The 25916-nt window shown below is 44.6% G+C and overlaps 1 protein-coding gene across 1 annotated transcript; it reads right to left on the reverse strand.

Annotated features, from left to right (window-relative positions):
• Positions 1 to 4914: 4914 nt before the first annotated feature.
• On the reverse strand, positions 4915 to 19588 carry LOC120860437 (adhesion G protein-coupled receptor E2-like; the record flags this gene model as incomplete). Its single annotated transcript, XM_040236237.1, has 15 exons — positions 19582 to 19588; positions 17285 to 17338; positions 16850 to 16969; positions 16157 to 16312; positions 12862 to 12993; positions 11786 to 11932; positions 11161 to 11307; positions 11027 to 11073; positions 10836 to 10913; positions 10259 to 10436; positions 7999 to 8106; positions 7596 to 7816; positions 7226 to 7405; positions 5425 to 5622; positions 4915 to 5150 (listed from the first exon to the last, which is right to left on the reverse strand). Coding segments are annotated over exons 1-15 (2009 nt in total), but the record flags the coding sequence as incomplete, so codon positions are not given.
• Between the last annotated feature and the right edge of the window lie 6328 nt (positions 19589 to 25916).

Consider the following 25916-nt stretch of genomic DNA (forward strand, 5'->3'; position numbering starts at 1 on the left):
AATCTCTTTAACATGTGGTGCTGGGAAAACTGGTCAACCCCTTGTAAAAGAATGAAACTAGATCACTTTCTAACACCACCCACAAAAGTAAACTCAAAATGGATAAAAGATCTAAATGTAAGACCAGAAACTATAAAACTCCTAGAGGAGAACATAGGCAAAACACTCTCCGACATAAATCACAGCAGAATCCTCTCTCATCCACCTCCCAGAATTCTGGAAATAAAAGGAAAAATAAAAAAATGGGATCTAATTAAAATTAAAAGCTTCTGCACAACAAAGGAAAATATAAGCAGGTGAAAAATCAGCCTTCGGAATGGGAGAAAATAATAGCAAATGAAGCAACTGACAAACAACTAATCTCAAAAATATACCAGCAACTCATGCAGCTCAATTCCAGAAAAATAAACGACCCAATCAAAAACTGGGCCAAAGAAGTAAATAGACGTTTCTCCAAAGAAGACATATGGATGGCTAACAAACACATGAAAAGATGCTCAACATCACTCATTATTAGAGAAATGCAAATCAAAACGACAATGAGGTACCACTTCACACCAGTCAGAATGGCTGTGATCCAAAAGTCTGCAAGCAATAAATGCTGGAGACGGTGTGGAGAAAAGGGAACCCTCTTACACTGTTGGTGGGAATGCAAACTAGGACAGCCACTGTGGAGAACATTGTGGAGATTCCTTAAAAAACTGGAAATAGAACTGCATTATGACCCAGCAATCCCACTGCTGGGCATACACACCGAGGAAACCAGAATTGAAAGAGACACATGTACCCCAATGTTCATCGCAGCACTGTTTATAATAGCCAGGACATGGAAACAACCTAGATGTCCATCAGCAGATGAATGGATAAGAAAGCTGTGGTACATATACACAATGGAGTATTACTCAGCCATTAAAAAGAATACATTTGATTCAGTTCTAATGAGATGGATGAAACTGGAGCCTATTATACAGAGTGAAGTAAGCCAGAAAGAAAAACACCAATACAGTATACTAACACATATATATGGAATTTAGAAAGATGGTAATGATGACCCTGTATGAGAGACAGCAGAAGAGACACAGATGTGTAGAGTGGACTTTTGGACTCTGTGGGAGAGGGAGAGGGTGGGATGATTTGGGACAATAGCATTGAAACATGTATACTATCATGTAAGAAATGAATTGCCAGTCTATGTTCGATGGAAGATGCTTTGGACTGGTGCACGGGGATGATCCAGAGAGATGATATGGGGTGGGAGGTGGGAGGGAGGTTCAGGTTTGGGAACTCATGTACACCCGTGGAAGATTCATGTCAATGTATGGCAAAACCAATACAGTATTGCAATGTAAAATAAAGTAAAAATAAAAATTTAAATTAAAAAAAAGAAATAAGCTAAAAATGAGCATATAAACCTACATCTCGACCAACACAGTACTGAATGCTGGCAAACATTTATCACAACACAGGGAAAAATTAATAAAAGGAAATACAGTTCAGTCCTGAAAGGGTTAAATAGAAACCCTAATATATTATTGTTTCTACCACGTTACAGCACTTGAAAACAAAGTCAAAAGTCTGGCACAGAAAATTACACACATTTGTTCAATATTCATCAGAAACACAGCTGCTTTTGAAATGAAAAGTAAGTAACTTAGTTAATAATTGAATAACATTTTGATTCAAAAAGAACCCCACCACCCCCACCCCCTCATGGATTATCTGATTAAACATGAATAGTTTAGTTCTTAAAAACTGTTGACAATTTCCTGTGAGGGCACAGACAGTACTAGTTTTGTAAAAAAAAAAAAACAAAAACCAGTTAATATCGCAAATAAGTCTGTGCAGTAAGAGTGACAAATAGTTTACCAGTTAATACGCACATACAGATATCTTGTCATGGTTTAAGAAAAGTCAGCAGCAGATTATACTAGTGTTCAACTCTGAAACCATTCAAAATAAAAAGGGCATTTTACATTGATAGCTTTTTGTTTGCCTTCTCAATTTATGTAATCAATTAAAACAATATATTTGTAAGAGATAGCTTCTATGCATATTTTCAGAAACTGCATAGAATCATAAAAGCACAGGATATACTTCTAAAACATGACTTAAAAAAAAAATCTTGAACGTACTATACTTTAACTGAAGTGGTTACCATTCTGAGAGCCTTTATGAGGGAAAATGATCAGCATCTCTAATAATACCACAATTGGAGGAAGGGCCATGTTTTACAATACTATAACTGGAGGACGAGGCTCTTGTAAATTATATACTGAAAATAATTCACAAAAAAATTTTAAGCAGCTGACAAAAGAACTACTGATAAACGATAAGCCATAGCAGACAAATCATTTCAGTTTGTGGTATGTAGAAGGGCATAAAACAGTGGCAGGGGTTGGAGGTGGGGGCCTGTAGGAGTATACTCTTAAATCTTAAAAGAGGACCAACAATGAAAAGGGTTTACAGTCCAATATTTCAATTATCTTATTAAAATAAACAGAGCCAAAATTAGACATAGTTAGTAAAAAAGCAAAAGTTCATTTTAATAAAGTCATAAACTTGAAAAAAATATTTTGAGTTGCAATGCTGGGCAGGAATAGTTTGTGCTTCAAAAGCATCTTATTTGTTATTAGTCAATTTAATATAAATTGGTAACTAAATAACAAACTTGGGAAGTGGAGGAAACATGTGGCCCATTTCAGCAGCATGGAAAACATTTCTGCGCTCTGAACAAAAAGCACTGTGTGAAGGCTACTTCCAGATTCAACAGAGTGCACAATAAGTACTACTCAGAAATAAGCAAGCTTGCAAGAAAAAGCCAGGAAACAGGTAAAAGAAAGAAAGATAAGGCCACAAAGAATTCTGCCCTTGGTCACTGAAACAGATTTAAAGTATGAGGCAGGATTAGCTTACAAGAGAAGCTAGTGACGGGAGCAGACTTAAAGAGAGAAAGGCTATATATAGCATAATGCAGCCTACTAATTACGTTTTAGTAATTAAAAAGGCTTGGAGTAAAGAAAAGACCACAATAACTTTAACTACGTGTTTTACAAATGACTTCACCATTGAAAACTGTGGAAAAAGTGATTTCAAGATGTTAGGAACTATATTTACAATGGCATAGTCTGAGCAAAAGAATGAGTCATGAAGATTTATCAAAGTTGTGGGGTGGGAATGGGGGGAAGCTACTAATGATGATGTTTTAACAAGCCTACAGGTGGAAACGTTTCAAAATAACCCAGGACACCAGCAAGACAATTTCTGTATGGAAAGATATGCAGGAAGTTACAGTTTTGCCTCCTTACGGTACCTGTGGCTTCTGTTTTATGGGACAGGAAAAGCTTACCACAATCTAGAGGTAGTTTTTACTCAAAGAAGGATGATTGTATTACTAGATCATGTCCTGTAACAGAAATTTTTAAACAAAGAATATAACTATTGATAATGACATGGAGAAACTGAAACCCTCATATATTGCTAGTTGGGATGTAAAATGGTCCAGAAGCTTTGGAAACCAAGTGGTGGTTTGTCAGAAGGCTAACCAGATCTTCCATTTGACCCCAGGATTCTACTTGTAGAGTAGATATATAACCAGGAAAAATGAAACTTGTACATATATGTTTGTAGTGATCTCATTCACAATAGCTTTACAAAGAGGTAAATAATCTAAATGTCTATCAGCTGATGGATGGATAGACAAAATGTGACATGTCCATATAATGGAATATTATTTGCAAAATGATAGCAAGAAAAACAACAACAAAAATTGAGCTCATGATACATGCTATGATATGAATGAACCTTGAAAACTTCAGGCTAAGTAAAAACATCCACAAAAGACCACATGCATAACTGCATTTATATGAAATATCCAATAGAGACAGAAAGTAGAGAAGTATTTTTCAGGGGTTGGGGCAGAGGAGTGGGTAGAAGGAATGAGAAGTGAATTTTATTGTGTATGAGGTTTCTTTGGGGAGTTGAAAATGTTGTAAAATTAGACTGTGATGATAGCTGCACTAATAGTCACTATCTGTGACTATTCTAAAAACCACCGATTTGTACACTTTTAAAGGGTGAAATTTGAAGTGAGTGAGTGAAAGTTGCTCAGTCATGTCTGACTCTTTGTGACCCCCTGGACTATTCAATCAATGGAATTCTCCTGGCCAGAATACTGGAGTGGTAGCCTTTCCCTTCTCCAGGGTTTCTTCCCACTTCAGGGATTGAACCCAGGTCTCCCACATCTCAGGCAGATTCTTTACCAGCTGAGCCACAAGGGAAGCCCTACAATATATGTAGTGTATGTCAATAAAACTGCAAAAACATTGTCTAATATTAAAAGCTGAAAATAAAAGCGTAAGCTAAGAAGCTTGACTCTGAGTTTGAATTAAGCTTGGCTACCTACTAAACTGAATTAAACTGTACACGTTTCCTCATGTACTTAAACTATTTGTGCCTCAGTTTACTTATCTGTAAAGTGGGGTGAATTACAGTGTCTACCTCATAGTATTGTTATGAGGATTAATTGAATTAACATACATTAAAATGGTTAGAAAAATGCTTTGGCACAAAGTAAGCACCTTGTAAATGCTAAATTATGATAGAGTCTATTATTTTAATTATTTATATCAGCTCTACTATTACAAATGAAAAATTGAAACATCCTATAGAATTAGGATAAAAAAGCAGGTTATATTTTTCTAAATGATGCCTAAGCACTTTCTTGGATTTCCTCTTTGTTATTTCATGAACAGAGGTTGAAGGCATTCTCCTTAATTATTATCATCCTCTACCCAAGATAACCTAGGGATTATTACTTAGTGTGTATAAATTATGACCTGTCACAACCAAATACTACATTTGTTCTACAACACATGATTGTGCTGGAGAGACGAGAACAGTTGGAAGTTAATTTACTTGGTGGGTGTCCCATAAAGATGAGGCCTGGATGCTGCAGAAATGGCCACAATCACAGCCGGGACTCCGTAGCCAACAGGGAACATGGCCTTCTTCATGAACCTGTTGATACCGGAGTAGTTGACCACCATCAGGTTGCGTGCAGAGAAGAAGAGGTGCAAGCCCACCAGCAGCATCCAGGTGAAGGAGGCCAGGTAGAGATAGTGTAAGGCACCTGCGATGACGGCGCACAGCACCTGCGGGAAGAGGAAGGTGTCACCAGGAGGGACTGTCAGGGTGGAGCACGGCCCCGGTACTTCTCTAACTTGCCACTAGGGAGAACTTTGATGTAGATGAAGGAGTTGTCCACAGAGTGTTTGTCTTCTAGTTGTGGCAGTCAATGTGAAACTGGTTATTTACCAATTTAACCTTACCTGGAACCCAAGTCATTTTATTAAAGTGTCCAAAGCAGTGTGGCTCCAGGAACTCAGAATCCCCTGGGGCAGGAGTATTTTGGAAAAGTATACGAACCTTGTTCTCAGTTCTATCGAAGGCTGTCAGGAAGAGCAGGTGGGCCAGGAAGAGGCAGAGCGAGAGCTGCAGGTGGAGCGAGGTGCTGGTGTTCCGGATGGCTTTGCACAGCAGGAAGGTGAGGGCCGCCAGGAGGAGGCACAGTAGAGAGAGGCTCAGCCCCACGTAGGTGATCACAGTCAGTGCGGGATCCTCCTCCTGGGACCCAGCAGAGAGGAGACCACAGTCATGTTTTCCCGCTCTGGGTCATGACCCTTCCACCATTTTTATTTTTGACATAGAAAAATCAGAATAGGAGACCTAGATAGAGTTGGTATATTTGTGGATAGCTTTCTGCAGGTTCTGAATGTTAGAATTTTATGGGATCTGAATGATTAATTCTGCCCCTGGAAGGACAGAGGGACAGGAGAATCTTTAGTCAAGGACAAAGTCTGGAACTCACAAGGGTTTATTTTCTTGTAGACTTCTGAGCATGACTCAGCCTCCTGGTTACCACAGTAGGTACACAGAGGCATGAAACTTCATGCAGAGCACCACCGTCCATCCCCACCATGTGATGGTGTGTGACAGAGTCTGTACCTGAGACTCTCTGTCCAGGTATTAACCACCTGCCTTGAAGCCACTCACACATCCCTGAAATATGCATTCTTAGCAGGGACCTAATGATTATAGGTTAGAACTGAACCTTTGATGGAGGAAGTCTACTATATTTTCTCAATGGTAGTAGCATAAAATTCATATATTCTGCAGCCCCTGAGCACCCTGCTGTGAAGACCCCTGGGGTAAACAGAATTTTAATTTGGCAACCACACCCTCATCTCCATCTTCTGCCAGATGTTCAGTCAAGAGCCAAGCCAGGTGCTGCTGTGAAGAGAGTGTTGCAGGTGAAATTCAAGCCCTCCATCACTGACTTAGAGAGTTTGTCCTGGTTGGGCCTGTTGTAACCAGAAGAGCCCTCAGAAGAGGTAGGCTCTTTGGAGAAAATGATTCAGAGTTTGAAAGAGTTCTGACATGAGGGAGTTTCTCCTGCTGATCTCCAGACAGATTCACTGGTGCAGTGTGAGAGGTCCCAGAAGAGAATTAGGACCAGAAAGAAGGCTGAGCACTGAAGAACGGATGCTTTGAATTGCGGTGCTGTAGAAGACTTCTGAGAGTCCCTCGGACAGCAAAGAGATCAAACCAGTCAGTCCTAAAGGAAATCAACCCTGAATATTCATTGGAAGGACTGAGCTGAAGCTCCAATACTTTGGCCCCTGATGCGCACGGAGTCCACTCATTGGAGAAGACCCTGATGCTGGGAAAGAATGAAGGCAAAAGAAGGGACAGCCGAGGATGAGATGGTTTGGTGGCATGAATGTCTCAGTGGATATGAATCTGAGCAAAATCTGGGAGATCCTGAAGGACAGGGGAACCTGTCATGCTATAGTATATGAGGTCGCAAGGTGTGGGACATGACTTAGCAACTGAACAACAGCAACAGATGAGAAGGAATGCAGGCAACCATGGGAACTGAGCCTGGTTCTCTGCTGCCAGAGATAAAGAAAATACTACCTCAGTCCTACTAACACCAGGAACTGAAATCAGCCAGAAATCAGGGAGTTAGGGGATGACCCCAATTTTCCGACGAAAGGATTATAAGACTTGTAGGAACCTGAACAGAAAGCTCATCTGAACCATGACAATTTGCAAAGTTGAAGAAAGTATGAGACAATAATAAATCTATGCTTCTAAAGGTGCTGTGTGGGGGACAGTTTGTTACACAGCAGTAGCCCTTGAATGCTGCCTGTCCGAGGGGTCTCACCTGAACACTGTAGTAGGCCATGAGGACAGCAAAGATGCTGAGGTGGGTGCACTGGCAGGTGGTGCTGTTATCTCTGGTGCTGGTCACCCAGCAGCCTCTGGTGTCCCAGTGACCACTTCCATTCTGGCCATGTTCCCAATAAACACAGTGCACCTTCTCTCTTGGCCCAGGGGTCACTGACTGTGTTAACAGGAAGAGGAAGTAGGTGTGAGTTCGGGGTTCTGTTACTCAGAAATGCTGACCCAAAGCTGGCTCATGAAGGCCTTTCCTAAACAGTTTATGCACCCATGGCGGACCCCCCCGAAGCCCAAGGCTGGGCCCACGACTCAGGCCTGTTACTCACTCACCACTCCATCCCATCTGGACTCACATGTTGGAAGACAAAGGTGACTGGGGACCTGAGGTTCTCAGTGTCCTTGTTGGTGATAAAGGCAGATACGACATCTGACAGCAGGATGTGGGAGGTTTCCTGCAGCAAACCCCTGTGTGTCTCACGTAGAGTTGTCGGTTCCTCAGCATCCAGGACCAGAGGGGCCTCAGCCAGGAATCTGTCCATCCCTGGAGTGGACAGGAGGCCCACCACAGCAAGACCTGCAGGACAAGGCTAAGGCTGACATCTTGCAGTGCCCCAAAGGGCCTCTTCTTCTACAGATGGACTATTTCCTTCTGCCCCACCATACCCCACAATTCCCCTTAAACTTCAAAATCCCATTTGTCATATCCTTGGGCATCTTGACACACAGTGAAGACTTACCTGCTGTCTCAGCCATTACCTGAGTCACCAGAATCATGCACTGTATCCCAGGTCAGCATCATCTTTGTCTGATTCTGAATCAAGGTGATATTCCTGTAGCTTGGCGCCTGCACCGCCAGTGACAGTTCTATGAATTGTGGGAGTTAGATTAGTAATTGTGATTGTTTCGATGACTATGACACCATTCTGTTCAGTTGCTAAGTCGTGTCCAACTCTTTGCAACCCCATGGACTGTTTCATGTCAGGCTTCCCCGTACTTCACTAACCCCTGGAGTCTGATCAAATTCATGTCCACTGAGTCAGTGATTTCTATCTAACCATCTCATACTCTGCTGCCTCTTTCTCCTTTTGCTTTCAGTCTGTCCCAGCATCAGGGTCTTTTTCAATGAGACACAGATATACTATATGTTTTTTTTTTTTTAAAATTTATTTATTTATTTTTAATTTTTACTTTACAATTCTGTATTGGTTTTGGCATAGATTGACATGAATCCACTATATGTTTTTATATAGTATATCTGTTTAATTATTATGATGGAGAGTTCCTAGCCGTCTAGTGGTTAGAACTTGGGCTTTCACTGTGGTGACCTGGGTTCAATCCCTGGTCAGGGAATTAAGATCCTGAATGCTGCATGCCATGGCCAAAAGGAAAAAAAAAAAAAAATAAACAAAAGGACTTGAGTAGATAGACATATTTCCAAGAAAAGTACAAAAATGCTCAACAATGACATAAAAATATTAATCATCCTTAGGTACTAGAGAAATGCAGATTAAACCATGATGCAGTCTCTCCTGACAGCTACTAGAATTGCTATAATGAAAGAAAAGAAAATGGAAGCAACAGGTGTCACTGACAATAAGGAGATTGGAACCCTTGTACATTGCTGTTGACAATGGCAAATGGAAAAATAGCCACTTTGGGAAAATATTTAGGTAGCTTCTCAAAAAGTTGAAAATAGAACTACCATGTAACTCAGCAATAGTGCTCCAGGCTTTGTGACTCAAATGAATGAAAATAGATATTCAAGCCAATACCTATACATCAATATGCATAGTAGCACTGTTCACAACAGTCAAAAGGTAGAAACAACCCAAATGTTTATAGGAAATATAATATATTTATTTCTATTTATAGGAACTATCCAGGGTGGAAATCCATAGGGACAGAAAACCAGGAACTGATTGCCAGGGCTGAAGGAAAGGAGAAATTTGTGACTGTTTAGTGGACAGAGAATACCTTTGTGATTATGAAAATGTTTTAGAAATAGAGGTGAAGGTTATACACCTCTGTGACTACACTACTACACGTCTCCAAATTGTACACTCGGGTTAAAATGGTGAATTTATATTAAGTGCATTTCAACTTAATAAAACAAATCAGACTTAAGTAGCAAATAATACTAGATTTATATACTTCCAAATTTAATTCCTTGTTTTCTTTTGAAAAGAAAGTGAAAGTATTAGTGACTCAGTTATCTTCATGATCCCGGGACTGTAGCCCACCAGACTCTTCTGTCCTTGGAATTCTCCAGGCAGGAGTACTGGGAGTGGATTGCCACTTCCTTCTTTAGGGGATATTGCTGACCCAGGGATCGAACCCAGGTATCCTGCATTGCAGGCAGATTCTTTACCGTCTGAAACACCAGGTGGTCTTGTTTTGAAGCCATTTATATTTTATCGTAAATTATTCAGTATAATTATTTCCTTTGCTGATACTTCATTTTACAATGAAAGTTTAGTTTTTCATTTCTTTTTAACCTTTTTTTCTCTCTGTTTTTCACTGAAGTGCAATTGAACTAGAATATTATAAGAGTTTCAGGTGTACGATACAATGATTTGATATTATCATACATTACAAAGTGATCACCACACTAACTCTAGTTACCATTCATTTCCATATATCATTGACTATGTTCCCTATGCTGAACATTGTTGGTGGTGGTTTAGTCACTACGTCGTGTCTGACTTTTGCGACACCCTGGACTGTAGCCCTCCAGGCTCCTCTATCCATGGAATTCCCCACGCTAAGTATACTGGAGCGGGTTGCCATTTCCTTCTCCAGATTCTGTACCTTACATCCTTTTATTTATTTTACAACTACAAGTTTGTACCTATTAATCCCTCTCAACTATTTTGCCCTTAACCTTTTATTTTAATTTGTTTATGACATTAACTGGGAGATATAAGCATGGTCACTTTGCTCTAGTGGGATTGGAAGAGCAAGGAGGCAGGGAACAAGCAAAGCAGGAACCTGCGGTCAGACTCAGGTACTGACTTACCTATGCCTGCAGATGAACCGAAGGTAAGTGACCCTTTAGGCAGTGCCTTGCTCACCCCTCTCAGGACATTTTCCAGGCCAAAGAGCAGGTTAGTGACCACAAAGCGCTGCTCTGAGAAGGGCAGGGTTTTCAGGTCCCCGGGGGTCTCCAGCAGATCACCCATCTCCTGTACAATGTCCTGGGGGGATGGGGACACAAAGCCAGTAGGCCATGCATCTGAGAGGCTGTATGAAGCTATGACCCCGTCACAGAGAACAGACTAAAGACAGTGTCTGGGTGACATAGGTGGTATTGGATGGGATTCCCTGGGTGACTTTTGCCCCTGCAATCCAGGCACTTAGAGGTCAAGCTTTTTCATTAGTGTCAAGGATGATGTAAACCCAATACCCAGAAATAAGGAAAGGAAAGGGCATTAGTAGGTGTGCTGTTGTGTTCTATAATCACTACACGTGTCCACTCTTCCCACCCACCCTGTAGGAGAGAGTGCCATTGTTGTTGGGGTGTCCCCTTCCAGACCAGAGTTTCCCAAGGCTTCTGTGGGATGCTTCTACCTGCCTCCCTTGGGTCCTGCCCTTACCCGAACAGTGTTCAGGACAGAGGCCGAACTGAAGTTGCTGCGCAGATCCTGGATTCTGTTAAAGAAGTGAGAGAGTGCCTAGGGGAGAAGACAAGGTGGTCAGAGAGCCTCATGTGAGTGTGGGAGCTTGGGGGAAATGAACGGGCTTTGTGGAGAGATTTCCTGCTGCCTCTCCCTTTGGGGCCACTCACCTGGCTCTTGATTCCAGAGGGAGCAGTCCAGGTGGGGAAGGAGATCTCTGCAAGGGACAGGAGAGCAGTTCATTAGCTTTGGCAGTGTCTGTGTTTGCTGTGGGTGGGGCCTGGGGTCAGGGCAGTGCAGGTACCTTTACAGGTGGTGTTCTTTTGCTTATCCCCGAATCCAGGTTTAGGCTCCCAGCCTTGGCGGCAGTGGCATCTGTATGAACCCGCAGTGTTGACGCAGATGGTGGAGTTGTGACACCGATGCTCCCCGGAGCTGCACTCGTCCTTATCTGGGGCAAGAAGGTAGGAGTCAGACTCTGCCTCAGTCCTGTGAGGCCCCTGTCCTCCTTGTGGCCCTCTTTTTTCCCATATTAGTTCCCCAGGAGGTGATGCCACCTCCTGGAATCAAGGACAGCACATCCTTGAGTAGTGGATGCTGTGAAAATATATATAGGAAATGTGTAGAGTTCTGACAGACAGCAGATGAGACAAGTACAGCTTGTGAAAATACTGAAATGTCCTCTTTCCAGTTGGTAATTAGCTGTTGTGTGGGGTCCCTGGGAGCCTTCTGCTTGGTACCCCAGCTCCTTCTCTAGGAGCCCCCCCACCCCTCCAAGATCTATTCACATTTAGCCTCAAAATGCGTAACAGCTTACACAGCAGGGGACCCCCAGTGATCTTTCTGTTTGGTTTGTGTGGGTACCAATGAGTACGTGGTCAGATGTTTTGAGTGTGGGTCTCCAAGAGTGTAGCATCTGAGCTCCAAACCTTCACAGACTGTGTTGTTTGGGCCATTGGGGGACCCAGGGATAGGCTTCCAGCCGGGGCGGCAGCGGCACTCAAAGCTGCCCACGGAGTTGAGGCAGTGGGTGGAGCTGTGGCATGGGTTTCTCCCAGAGGTGCATTCATTCACGTCTGAGGAAAAAGCCAGATCAGAGCTATCCCCCTTCACTCACTGCCCCCATTCTTCAAGCCCCTTCTCAAATTTCTTAGCACTTCTCTCTGAGGACACTCTCTCTTTGCAAGTTACCTGGCCTGTTTGGATATAAATGTGTGATAACATTTTCTATGTAAAAGTTCCATAAGCTCAGATCCTCCCTGCAAGGTGGACAGGGCACAACTTTGTGGGTGCAGGTGTAATCCCAGACCAAGCTGAATCCTTTCACGTCTAGTGCAGGAGGCTCTGTGGGCTTCTAACCAGGGTGACTGTAGCACTGATCACAACCCACATGTGATGTGTTGGGTGAGGGGGAGGCACCACTGCCATCCGGAGCTGCATCCCTGCCTTTACTAGAACAGAACCCAGAGGACCAGTCCTGTGTCCCGGCTCCTCACTGTGCTGAGGACACAGCTCTCCTCATAGTGCTGCTGCCTCTTCATTGCCAAAGATTGTCATGGCAGCTTCCCTTAAGATGACTCCAGCTGGGACGTTGTCCCTACTTTTAAGAAGAAAATGAGGCAAAGATAGAAACTGAGTCATGGAAGCTCAATTCCCCCATCAAGGCTCTTACTCACGTTCTCTTTAGCCCTGGACCGAGGTTCCCCCTCTGAAAGCCAGAGTGACACCTCCCTCTGCTCGAATGTGGCAGATGCAGAAGGGGTGAGGTCTGGGGATATTCTTGGGAGGCAGGGAACTCTACAAAGAAACCCCAGGCCCAGAAGGCTCTGCTGTCTCCCTGGTCTGTGGTGGGACCATTTGAGGAGGTGATCCTTGGACAGGGCCCCAGCAGGCCCTTGGTGTCACAGGAACCTGAGTCTTGTCTTCCTCCTTCTTTGGGTCCCTGAACCACCTCAGCTTCTTCCCCAGCTCCAGGCCTGCCTCACACTGTCTTCTGAGGGTCTACCTGTGCAATGCCTCGGGTCATCTGGGTTGAACTCCAAGCCGGGTGGGCACTGGCAGGTGTAGCTGCCGTCGGTGTTGATGCAGATGCTGCGGCCTTTACAGACCCTGGGTCTGTGCTGACATTCGTCCATGTCTGCAAGGGGAAGGAGAGGGTGATGCATACCTGGTGCTGTGGACAGCCTTCCGGTCTGGGTGTCAGCCACGTTTCTCAGCAAAGAAGCATCCAGAAGGGCCCACTCTCTCTTCCTTGGTGAGTGGGGGGCTCTCCTCATTCATATGGAGGTATCCTATGGATGAGCATGGTGACCCGGAAGTTCTGTCATCCAGAAGTGGCCAGAAGTGCCCCAAGTTACTCAATCTGCTATCTCTGACTCCGTGAGCCTCCCTGGCAGGAACCCAGCTGGGATAGGGGCTTCACAGCTGCCTGTGTCCCAGGCTAAAGATTTGGACAAAGGCCTGGGTGGGTCTCCTTGGTAACCGAGTACAGCTGTGTTCCTTGAGCAGGGCCCATCTTGGCTCCCGGTGATGCACTTTGTCCTGACTTCCCCAGGGCGAATGCTGCCAGCTGAGTTGTCCTTGGATCCTGCTGACCCTAGCAGGACAGCGCTTTTCCATCCATGCTAACTCTGAGACTCCAGCTCCATGACATGGACGAAGACCCACCCCTGAATCATGCAGCTCAAGGATGAGGCTTGCGGGCAGTTGCAGAGAAAATGAGGATGATGATAAAAAGGCCAGGGCCACCTGAGCAGTGGGCACCAGGCTGTGCTGGACAGTAGGTTTAATGTCTGGCTAGTCTGCTTTAGGGCTGTGAAGGTGCTTTATCTGATTCCCATGAAGGCATCCCCCAGACTGGCAGGAAGTGATGAGAATCCACAGCTGAGCAAGGCTCGTGATGAGTGAGGGCTGGGTGGCTGGAGCAGGGAGCAAGTGCTCATGGGCGAAGGGTGGCAGGTGTTTCTGCCATCTTGACACTTGGCCTCCCACTAGAGACGTGGACATGTGCACACTGCTGGGTGGGGCTCAACCTCCACCTTCTGTCCTCACATGGTCTGGGTCATTGTGCAGTCTGGGTTGACCTCCTTAATAGAGGGTCAGACCAGAGGAAATGGTCGCTGGTGACAACTTATCATTGAGACCAGATGGAAACCTCTTCATTTACCTGATTCTTCCAGTTGGGGGTTGGGGGTTGATGTCACCCTGCCACACCCCTGACACAACATCCTCCCAGGTCCCAGGCATCAGAGCTACCTCACGTCCATGAACTGAAGTTACAGGAGAGGGTCAGGTGGAGCCTTGGGTGGGAAAATAAATGGAAGCTGAGCAGTTGAGATGTTGCGTCAGGGAGCCAGGAGGCATCTTCTCCAGGCAGTTGCTGGCAGGGCCAGTGATGGCTGGGGACAGTGGAGCATTCCTTGAGTCTTCCTCCTCTCACATTTCTGGATGGGGCCCCAGAGTCCACCATGACCCAGGGTCTCAGAGGCCCCAGTGGGGCCAGGTCTTCTCCCAGATGGCACTCACAGTGGCAATGAGGACAGATAGTGTTCTGGAACACACGGTGCTGTGACCACACTGAGTATCTTGAATGTCACTTCCTCTTTGAAGAAGATAAGATGCCATGTGACAGTGGGATATTCTGAACATGCAGAAGAGACCCTTTGCAGAGGTTCTGAGTCTTGGGGTTCAGAGAGGGTTGGGAGGCTAGATAGGCACACAGGACAGCCGTCTGATGCCTGGAAAAGTTGAACAAGGAGCCCAGGGACCCAGCCCAGGTCTTCTTCTCATAGCAGACCTCACAGCCTGAACATGGATGGACATGAACTTGGGTGCAGTGAGGGCTGGAATGCTGAGGTGGGGAGTGTAAGACAATCCAGCTGAGCCTGTCACAGATCTAGGTCTTTGGCAGAAGGTTGTGATGCAAAGCAGCAGGCGGGTGTCTCCCTGTCATCCACCTTGAGGTTTGTTGAGGTCCCCTCCCACTTCAGTCTTCTACGTCTATGTCTCTGGAGGGTCTCACAACAATGGGTGAGCAGCCCCCTTAGTGCAGACACACTGAGTGGGATCAATGATCACCATGTGCAGTTGTGCAGGTTGCTCACTGCACAAGAGTATCTGGCCAAGGAGGCAAATTGGGGGAGGAAAGTCAACTCAATCTCCATTCTCCAAACACACAGTAGGCCTGGAGATGAGGGACCATTACTAATTTACTGAAGGCTCTGTCTTCCGACCAGGTCATGAGTTCAAGCACAACAGCCACCCACCCAGGCTGCTATGGGCTAGCAGAGACCCCACACAGATGCAGGTCCCCTCTTCCCTCCCACCAGGGAGGCTCTGCTGCCCTCTGTCTGCAGGGCAGGAGGAAAGGGACTGGGCCCACGGTTGCTGGCTCTTCTCCCTGTAGTAGAGTGGGTCAAAAAATCCTCTTCAGAGTCCTCTGAACCCTGAGCTCAGCATCCTTCTCACCTCCCACCTTCACTCTCCTCTCCTCCCCATCCTCAGTATTCAGGTCTATCCCTCTTCATGGACCCCTCTCTGGAGTCCTGTCTGACCCACTGCTGGCCCCCTGCCCCTTTCCCTACCTGCCTTCTCCCCCTGGAAGTGGGGCAAAGCCTGGTGATGTATGGAGGCCATGCTCCTCCTGGTCCTGGTGAGGGAGTGGGCAGGACAGCTGCTCCTGAGCACCCACCCTGGGGCTGAGCTCCAGGGATGCCCATCATGGAGAAGGTATGTTAGATCATGATGACCATAATTTAAAAGCCCAACAGCCATCAGTGTTTTGTGCTTTGTGACCTCATATACCTTTCCAGCAATTCTATGATGTAAACACCATAATTCCCCTCGCCCTTATTTTTTATAGTTAGGTAAGCTGGGGCACAGAGACTATAGTTAGGTAAGCTGGGGCACACAGAGAGGTGAAGTAACTTGTCCAAGATCACGTAGTGATCTTGGCAAAGCTGTTTTGTTTTTATTTGTGCAAGATAGGGGTACTATAAAAAAACAAACAGAAAATCACAATAATATTATCACATCTCCCATGTTAACAGTGATTTCTGAAGAAGTATCCTGGCCAGTGTCACACATGCAGCTCTCAAGTGGCAAAGCCGGGACCTGGGTCCTTGGCTCATACCATCTACCTCTCTGTGCAGGTGGGACAGGTACCTGTAAACTGTCCCAACTCAGACCTGGGTGCTACACCTGTTACCAAGGTCCTGTCCCCTGGATGCTTCAGAAATGACCCAGCATTTCGGCCCTGAAACCTCAAAAATGAGAGGCGGAAAATGCAGCAGCATTCTTACCTCGACATGTGTTCTCACTCTCATTCCGGAAGACCGCTGCCCCAGAGACAGGCTCATAGCCTGGGCTGCATGTGCAGTAGTAGCCCCCTTCCGTGTTCAGGCAGTCTGCTGAGCTTCCGCAGTCCACTGGTGAGGGTGGTCCACACTCGTTGATGTCTGGAACACAACAAGGCAAAGGGTCACTGCCCAAAGATGTGTGTCCCCTCAAGACAGAGATCCCATCCCTACCTGACTCTGCAGCACTGGGCCTGAGATGTAATCCATGTCTTTTTGGAACGATTTAGACTCTTGGTCAGTACTGCTGAATCTAGGATGCAGCTGCAATAAGCCATCCCTGAAGCTTGTGCAGTCAGCTCTGATCTTCCTAGCCCTCTGACTGGCACCCCAGATTGGGACACAGTGGGCAGTGCTGAAGCGGGGAGTGGGTAGAAGTTCGGCATCTCCCTCCTCAGTCCCGAGAGGACAAACTGAGGCTCAGACTCCAGACTCTGGAAGACCTAGCTCCTCTCCAGGAAGCCAGGATTATTTATGTCTCATCTCTCCACCTTTGCATCTTTTTGTTTTTCTTTTTTCTGTGCTTGACTGTCCTGAGCACAAAGACGGAAGCACCCATTGAATATCCATGTCTCCCATGGGTACTGGTCTGTACCCCACATTCTCTGCATGTCCTGCCACCACCCCAAGTCTTCGTACCATCACAGCTCTCCAAGGGGTCCGTGAAGATCTCCCCAGAGGAAGAAATGAATCCTGGAGCGCAGCGGCAGGCGGTGCCATTGACACATGAGGAGTTCGGAGGGCACTGCAGAGCGCAGGCTGTGAGGGGCAGAAGTGGGGATGGAGACTGTCATCAGAAGTTCCCGAGAATGAAAGAAAGCTATCCTCTGGGGGTCCATGGGCAGAAGAAGGGAAGGAAGCATGAAATGGGGGGAAGGGAGAGAGGAAGGGGGAGAGACAATGCTATCGAAAGGGGAAGAGCTCAGAACACTCTGGGCATTTGGGTAGAAGAAACAACCCTTGTTCCCAGAGAACCACTTCTGAACCTCACTTGAAAAATAAGTCTCCTTCTCTCTCTTGTCGGTGAGAGAACCCAGACCCTGGCATGCATTCTCCATCTTTCCCCAGACTCACCTTTACTGTTCTGGGCTGTAGGTCCCATTGGATACAGCAGCAGCACCAAGAGTCCTGGGGCAGAAAGACAGAGATGACAAAGATAGGTAAATGGAGCTTCAATTTCAACCCTTTCCATGTGGCCACTGCCTCCTGGGGAGATGGTGGTGTCTCCACTGCCCACCACTTTCCAGCAGCCTCCCCAAGGTTCCTGTGCTTTGCACAGAACTGAGGACTCTGCCTTTCCCCTGCATCTCCTGGGACCCCCCAAGGAATTAGTTACTGACAGGCACAGCCCTCATGGAACCTCAGGTGCTAGATGTAAACGGACAGAGTATACACAGCTGAGGACAAGAACACATCTTAGAAACTCCAACCTCTCCCAAATGAGGGGGCATATTTGAAGAAGGAAGAAAGTCCTCAGATTGGTGTCTTTGCCCATACTAAAGTTCTTGGTCCTCTGGCAATGGCTGAAATCTCTCTGGATTTCTCTCCAGGATGGTCTCTCCTGTTCAAGTTACATGTTTCAGGACACATAGGAAGAGCATGGATATTGCAGTCCAGGTTTGGAGTTAGACAGTCCAAGCCCTACCTCATGATGATGTCAGCAGGACATGGAACCCTGGAATCAGGAGAGGGTGAGGACAGGTAGATATGAGAGCTAAGGTATCTGCAGGTAGATCCAGTCTGCCCTGGATTAAGTGGTTTCTCTAGGTTCAGCAGCTGTGGCTGCTATGTTTCCCTGCAGATGAGCTCCTGGCCTTTCTAGAGTGCACTGAGGTCACAGCTCCTCTCTTTGATCTCAGTTCAGCCCTGAAATGAATCACTGACAGCATCAGGCTTTGTGATATGAAACCACTGTGTGTGTAAAGTGATCAAGTCTACCCTACAATCAGTACGCAGTCTGTCATCCCATCCAAGTTAGCAGTTGAACCCTAAGAAAATCTTTTCACAGCTGTGTGCCTTACAGGATCTTTCTTCTTAGGAAAAGATAAAAAAGAATTCCTCTTCCAGGCTTTACTGCCATTTCAACACTATTATGTGACAGAGGATCCTAGTGGAGAATGGATTTGAAGACCCAAGTCTGCATACACACTTTCACTTGGTGGTCACTTGTCTTTCGAAATCCCACTGTCCTTTGAATCACAATTTCCCTAATGCAAAGTGAGTTGTTGTTCTGTTGCTAAGTCGTGTCCACCTCTTTGTGGCCCCATAGACTGCAGCACATCAGGCTCCTCTGTCCTCCACTACCTCCCAGAATTTGCTCAACCTCATGTCCATTGAGTCAATGATGCTATCCAGCCATCTCCTCTTCTATTGCCCCCTTCTCCTCATGCCCTTGATTTTTCTTAGCATCAGGGTTTTTTTTCCAATGTGTCAGCTCTTTGCATCAGGAAGCCTAAGTATTGGAGCTTCAGCTTCAGCATCAGTCCTTTCAATGAATATTCAGAGTGGATTTTCTTTAGAATTAACTGGTTTGATCAAATGAGTGCAATGGTAGTAGTAGCATAATAGCATGAGCTTTATTTCAGTTGTATATGACGGAAGACTAATAAGGTTTAGTTGATATTATGGTTAATTTCATGTAGCCTTGTGGCTGGGCTGCTGTACCCACATATTTGGTCTCACACTAGTCTAGATATTGCTGTGAAGGTTTTACATGAACTAGCATTGTTTGGCAGGAAAAATAATTTCTTTCATCTTTATCTTATATTGGACCATAGTTGATTAACAATGTTAGGTTAGTTTCAGGTGTATAGCAAAGTGATTCAGTTATAGATGTATCTATTCTTTTGTAAATTATTTTCCCATTTAGGCTATTACAGAATATTGAGCAGAGTTCCTTGTGCTATGCAGTAGGTGCTTGTTGATTATCCATTTTAAATATAGCAGTGGGTACATATGAATCCCAAACTCCCAATCTATCTTTCATCCCCCACTTCCCCCCGTAATCATAAGCTTATTTTCTAAGTCAGTGAGTCTGTTTCTGAGTTAACATTTAAATTAGTAGACTCTGAATAAAGCACATTGCTGCTGCTACTAAGTCGCTTCAGTTGTGTCCGACTCTGTGTGACCCCATAGATGGCAGCCCACCAGGCTCCCTCATCCCTGGGATTCTTTAGGCAAGAATACTGGAGTGGGTTGCCATTTCCTTCTCCAATGCATGAAAGTGAAAAGTCAAAGTGAAGTCACTCAGTCATGTTGGACTCTTCGCGACCCCATGGACTGCAGCCTACCAGACTCCTCCATCCATGGGATTTTCCAGGCAAGAGTACTGGAGTGGGGTGCCATTGCCTTCTCCAAATAAAGCACATTACCCTCCATAATTTAGGTGAACCTCATCCAATCAGTTGAAGGCCTAAGAGGAAAAAGAAAATTGACCTCCTTGAAGAAAAAAGAAATCGCTTCTGGAGGCCCTTGAATGTGAGATGCAACATCAGGTCATCCTGGGTTTCCAGTGTGCTGCTCGTCCTTGAGATTTTTGGACTTTCCAACCTCCACAATTTCTTGAGTCAGTTTCTTAAATAAAATCCTTTCTCACCTCTACAGATTCATCCTATTGGTTCTGTTCCTCTTGAGAACCCGGGCTAATGCAGGTGGTAAAATGAGAAATCTTAGTTACGTTTCACTAGGAATGCATTTCACCAACTTGGGACTTTCCTGGTAGTCCAATGGGCAAGAATCTGCCTGCCAATGCAGAGAATGCAAGTTTGATTCCAGGTCTGGATGGTCCCACATGCTGCAGAACAACTTAACCCCATGAGCCACAGCTACTGAAGCCCACACACCTAGAGCCCATGCTCTGCAATGAGAAGCCACCAGAGTTTGGAGGAGAATGGGTTCATATAGATGTATGGCTGAGTCCCTTTGCTGCCCACCTGGAAATATCATAAGTTTGTTAATTTGCTATGAAAAGTAAAAGGGAAAGCCACTCAGTTGTGTCCAACTCTTTGGACCCCATGGACTATACAGTCCATGGAATTCTCCAGGGCAGAATAGTAGAGTGGGCAGCCTTTCCCTTCTCCTGGGAATCTTCCCAACCCAGGAATCAAACTCAGGTCTCCCACATTGCTTGCAATTCTTTACCAGCTGAACGACAGTGGAAGCCCAAGAATACTGGAGTGGCTAGCCTATCCATTAATAAGCTATATGCCAATATGAAATACAAAGTTTTTTAAAAGAGAGAGTTGGGGGCGGTCCTAAGATGGCGGAGGAGTAGGACGGGGAGACCACTTTCTCCCCCACAAATTCATCGAAAGAGCATTTGAACGCTGAGTAAATTCCACAAAACAACTTCTGAATGCTGGCAGAGGACATCTGGCACCCAGAAAGGCAGCCCATTGTTTTTGAAAGGAGATAGGACAAAATATAAAAGATAAAAAGAGAGACAAAAGAGGTAGGGACAGAGATCTGTCCCTGGAAGGGAGTCTGAAAAAAGAGAGACGTTTCCAAACACCAGGAAACACTCTCACCAGTGGGTCTGTGGCAAGTCTTGGAATCTCAGAAGGCAACATAACTGGGAGGACAAATAAATAAATAAATACATAAATAATTAAATCCCACAGATTCCATGCCTAATGTCAACTTCGAGTGGAAAAGCAGCTCAGATGCTGGCATCCACCGCTAGAAAGCGGGGAAGGGGCTGGGCAGGGAGGCGTGGGCTGCATTGCTTAGGGTAAGGACAAGGCCTGAATGCCCTGAAAGGCAATCTGAGGGAACTAACATGAGATATCAACCCAGACTGGGGGATAGCCAGAGAGAGGGGTGGGGGAGGAGGAGGGGAAGAGAGAGAGAGAGAGAGAGAGACAGAGAGAGAACTATCCCACGAAAAGCCCTAACCTAAGACACTGCCAGGCGTGCTCACAGAACAAAGGATTGAGCAGAGCTAGCCAGCTGCAGACCAGCCCATCCCCGACCAGAGACAAGCAGGCGGGGGCAGCCAGAGCTGGAAGGGTGCAATTGTGGCTCCAGAGAGGCATCCTCTACCAAACTGCAAGCAGGCTTCATTGCTAACCAAGATTTCTTGGGATTCTAGATGGTTGACATCCACTGGGAGGGTCATAGCTAGAGATCAGCTCCCCAGAAGAGACACACGGCACATCTGAGAAAATGCGCCCATTGTACACCAAGAAAACTGAGCAGCTGGGACGGGGGGAGAGGATAAGATGCAACCCCAACCTGGGGGTGACTGTGCTCACCAAGCACTTGATCACCTGAGCTGCTTGGACCTGGGAAGTGTACAATATGCAGGCCCAACCCAGTCTGTTCCTCTGTGGAGTACTCGAGAACCTGAACCTAAGCGGCTTAGGCCTGGGAAGTGCACACAACCCAAGGCCCGCCTCAGACAGTTCCCGAAAGAGCAACCTAGAGCCTGAGAAGTGTAGACCATGAAAGCTCACATGCTGTGAGTGGGGGCAAACCCAGTGTGGCCGAGACACTGCGAGCACTCCCCACACACGCCAGTGATATTTGTTTGCAGTGTTCCTCCATCCCCCACAGCACGCCTGAACAAGTGAGCCTAAAAAAGTAATGACCATCGCCCCCTTCTGTCAGGGCAGAAATTAGACACTGAAGAGACCAGCAAACAGAAGAAGCTAAAATAAACAGAAGGAACCGCTTTGGAAGTGACAGGTGTGAAAGATTAAAACCCCATAGTTAGCACCGACTACATAGGAAGGGGCCTATAGATCTTGAGAAGTATAAGCTGGATCAAGGAACTATCTGAAAATGAATTGACCCCACACTGTCCGCAAGACTTCCAGATAAATTCCTAGATATATTTTTACTATTATCATTATTTAAATTAAAAAAATTAAAAAAATTTAAGTCCTCTATTAGTCCTTTAATTTTCATTTTTATAGCCTACTATTACCTTGAAAAAAAAAGACCCTATTTTTAAAACAAACTTCACCTATATATTTTATAATTTTTGTGACTTTGTTCTGGTTTTTTAATATTGTATTCTTGAGAGTCTAACCTCTACCCTAGATTATTAATCTTTGCATTTTGGTATTTGTTAGACCCTGGTGGCTCAAACAGTAAAGTGTTGCCTGCAAGGCGGGAGACCTGGGTTCGATTCCTGAGTCGGGAAGATCCCCTGGAGAAGGAAATGGCAATTCACTCCAGCACTCTTGCCTGGAAAATCCCATGGACGGAGGAGCCTGATAGGCTACAGTCCATGGGGCCGCAAAGAGTCGGACATGACTGAGCAACTTCAGTTTCACTTTCAATTTCTATCAATTTTGTACCTTTAAGAACCCAATCTTTAGTACCCAGTTTTACTTGGGAGCGAGATTACTAGCTGGACTGCTCTCTCTCCATTTTGACTCTCCTTTTTCTCCACCAGGTCTCCTCTATCTCCTCCCTCCCCCTTCTTTTCTCTATCCAACTCTGTGAATCTCTTTGTGTGTTCTGAGCTGTGGAAAACACTTAACTGATTACTGGCTGGATCTGTCTCTCTCCTTTAGATTCCCCTTTTTATCCTCTTGGCCATCTCTGTCTCCTTTCTCCTTCTTCTCTTCTCTGTGTAACTCCATGAACATCTCTGAGCGGTCCAGATTGTGGAGAGCACATAGGGAAGTGATTACTAGCTAGATTGCTCTCTCCTCTTTTGATCCCCCATTGTCTCCTCCTGGTCACCTTTATCTCCCTCCTCCCTCTTCTCTTCTCCATGTAACACTGTGAACCTCTCTGGGTGTACCTCACTGTGGAGAAACTTTTCATCATTAACCAAGATGTTTTATTATTGGTGCTATATAGATGGAAAAGTCTTGAGGCTACTGTAAGAATAAGACTGAAAACCAGAGGCAGGAGGCTTAAGTCCAAAACCTGAGAATACCAGAGAACTCCTGACTCCAGGGAACATCAATCAATAAGAGCTCATCAAAAGCCTCCATACCTACACTGAAACCAAGCACCACCCAAGAGCCGACCAGTTCCAGAGCAGGACATACCATGCAAACTCTTTAGCAACACAGGAACATAGCCCTGAGCTTCAATATATGGGCTGCACAAAGTCACACCAAACCCATAGATATCTCAAAACTCATTACTGGGCACTTCATTGCACTTCAGAGAGAAGAAATCCAGCTTCATCCACCAGAAAACCGACACAAGATTTCCTAACCAGGAAACTTTGACAAGCCACCCGTCCAACCCCACCCACAGTGAGGAACCTCCACAATAAAGAGGGACCACAAACTGCCAGCATACAGAAAGGCCACCCGAAACAGAGCAATATAAACAAGATGCAAAGGCTGAGAAATACTCCGCAACTAAAGGAACAGGATAAATGCCCACCAAACCAAACAAAAGAGGAAGAGATAGGGAATCTACCTGATAAAGAATTCCAAATGATGATAGTGAAAATAATCCTAAATCTTGAAAACAAAATGGAGTTACAGATAAATAGCCTGGAGACAAGGATTGAAAAGATTCAAGAAATGTTTAACAAGGGCCTAGAAGAAATAAAAAGGGGTCAATATATAATGAATAATGCAATAATAAGATAGAAAACACTCTAGAGGGAACCAAAAGTAGGATAACGGAGGCAGAAGATAGGATAAGTGAGGTAGAAGATAGAATGGTAGAAATAAATGAAGCAGAGAAGAAAAAAGAATTAAAAGAAATGAGGACAACCTCAGAGACCTCGGGGACAATGTTAACCACCCCAACATTCGAATCATATGAGTCCCAGAAGAAGAAGATGAAAAGAAAGACCATGAGAAAATACTTGAGGAGATAATAGTTGAAAACTTCTCTAAAATGGGGAAGGAAATAGCCACCCTAGTCCAAAAAACCCAGAGAGTTCCAAACAGGATAAACCCAAGGCGAAACACCCCAAGACACATATTAATTAAATTAAACAAAGATTAAACTCAAAGAACAAATATTAAAAGGAGCAAGGGAAAAACAATAATAACACACAAAGGGATTCCCATAATGATAAGAGCTGATCGTTCAATAGAAAGTGTTCAGGCCAGAAGGGAATGGCAGGACATACTTAATGTGATGAAAGAGAAAAACCTACAACCCAGATTACTGTACCCAGCAAGGATCTCATTCAAATATGAAGGACAAATCAAAAGCTTTACAGACAAGCAGAAGCTGAGAGAATTCAGCACCACCAAATGCTAAAGGATCTTCTCTAGACAGGAAAGACAGAAAAAGTGGATAAACTCGAACCCAAAACAACAAAGTAAATGGCAACTGGATCATACTTATCAATAATTACCTTAAACGTAAATGGGTTAATGTACCAACCAAAAGACAAAACGGGCTGAATGGATACAAAAACAAGACCCCTATATATGTTGTCTACAAGAGACCCACCTCAAAACAAGGGAAACATACAGACTGAAAGTGAAGGGCTGCAAAAAGATATTTCATGCAATTGGAGACCAAAAAAGAAAAAAAAAATACAAAGCAGGAGTAGCAATACTCATATCAGATGAAATAGACTTTGAAAGAAAGGCTGTGAAAAGAGACAAAGAAGGATACTACATAATGATCAAAGGATCAATCCAAGAAGAAGATATAACAATTATAAACATATATGCACCCAACATAGGAGCATTGCAATATGTAAGGCAAATGCTAAGAAGTGAAAAGGGGGAAATTAACAATAACACAATAATAGTGGGAAATTTTTTTACCTCGCTCACACCTATGGATAGATCAACTAAATAGAAAATTAACAACGAAACACAAACTTTAAATGATACAATAGCCAGTTAGACATAACTGATATCTATAGGACATTTCACCCCAAGACAATGAATTTCACCTTTTTCTCAAGTGCACATGGAACCTTCTCCAATTTAGATGACATCCTGGGCCATAAATCTAGCCTTGGTAAATTAAAAAAAAAGAAAATCACTCCAAGCCTCTTTTCTGATCACAATGCAGTAAGATGAGATGTCAATTACAGGAGAAACACTATTAAAAATTCCAAAATATGGAGGCTGAACAACACGCTGCTGAATAACCAATAAATCACAGAAGAAATAAAAAAGAAATCAAAATATGTACAGAAATGAATGAAAATTAAAACACAACAACCCCATGCCTATGGGACACTTTAAAAGCGGTGCTAAGGGGAAGGTTCATAGCAGTACAAGCTTACCTCAATAAACAAGAAAAAAGTCAAATGAATAACCTAACTCTACACTTAAAGTAACTAGAAAAGGAAGAAATGAAGAACCCCAGGGTTAGCAGAAAGGAAAGACATCTTAAAAATTAGGGCAGAAATAAATGCAAAAGAAACAAAGGAGACCATAGCAAAAATCAAGAAAGCCAAGCTGGTTCTTTGAGAAGATAAATACAATTGGCAAACCATTTTCCAGGCTCATCAAGAAACAAAGGAAGAAGAATGAAATCAACAAAATTAAAAATGAAAATGGAGAGATCACAATAGACAGGATCATAAGAGAATACTATCAGCAGCTATATGCCAATAAAATGGAAAACTTGGAAGAAATGGACAAATTCTTAGAAAAGCACAACTTTCCAAAACTGAACCAGGAAGAAATAGAAAATCCTAAGAGACCCATCACAAGCATGGAGATTGAAACTGTAATCAGAAATCTTCCAGCAAACAAAAGCCCAGGACCAGACGGCTTCACAGCTGAATTCTACCAAAAATTTAGAGAAG

Source organism: Oryx dammah, unplaced genomic scaffold (assembly GCF_014754425.2).
Source record: "Oryx dammah isolate SB20612 unplaced genomic scaffold, SCBI_Odam_1.1 HiC_scaffold_11076, whole genome shotgun sequence".
NCBI classification, from domain to species: domain Eukaryota; kingdom Metazoa; phylum Chordata; class Mammalia; order Artiodactyla; family Bovidae; genus Oryx; species Oryx dammah.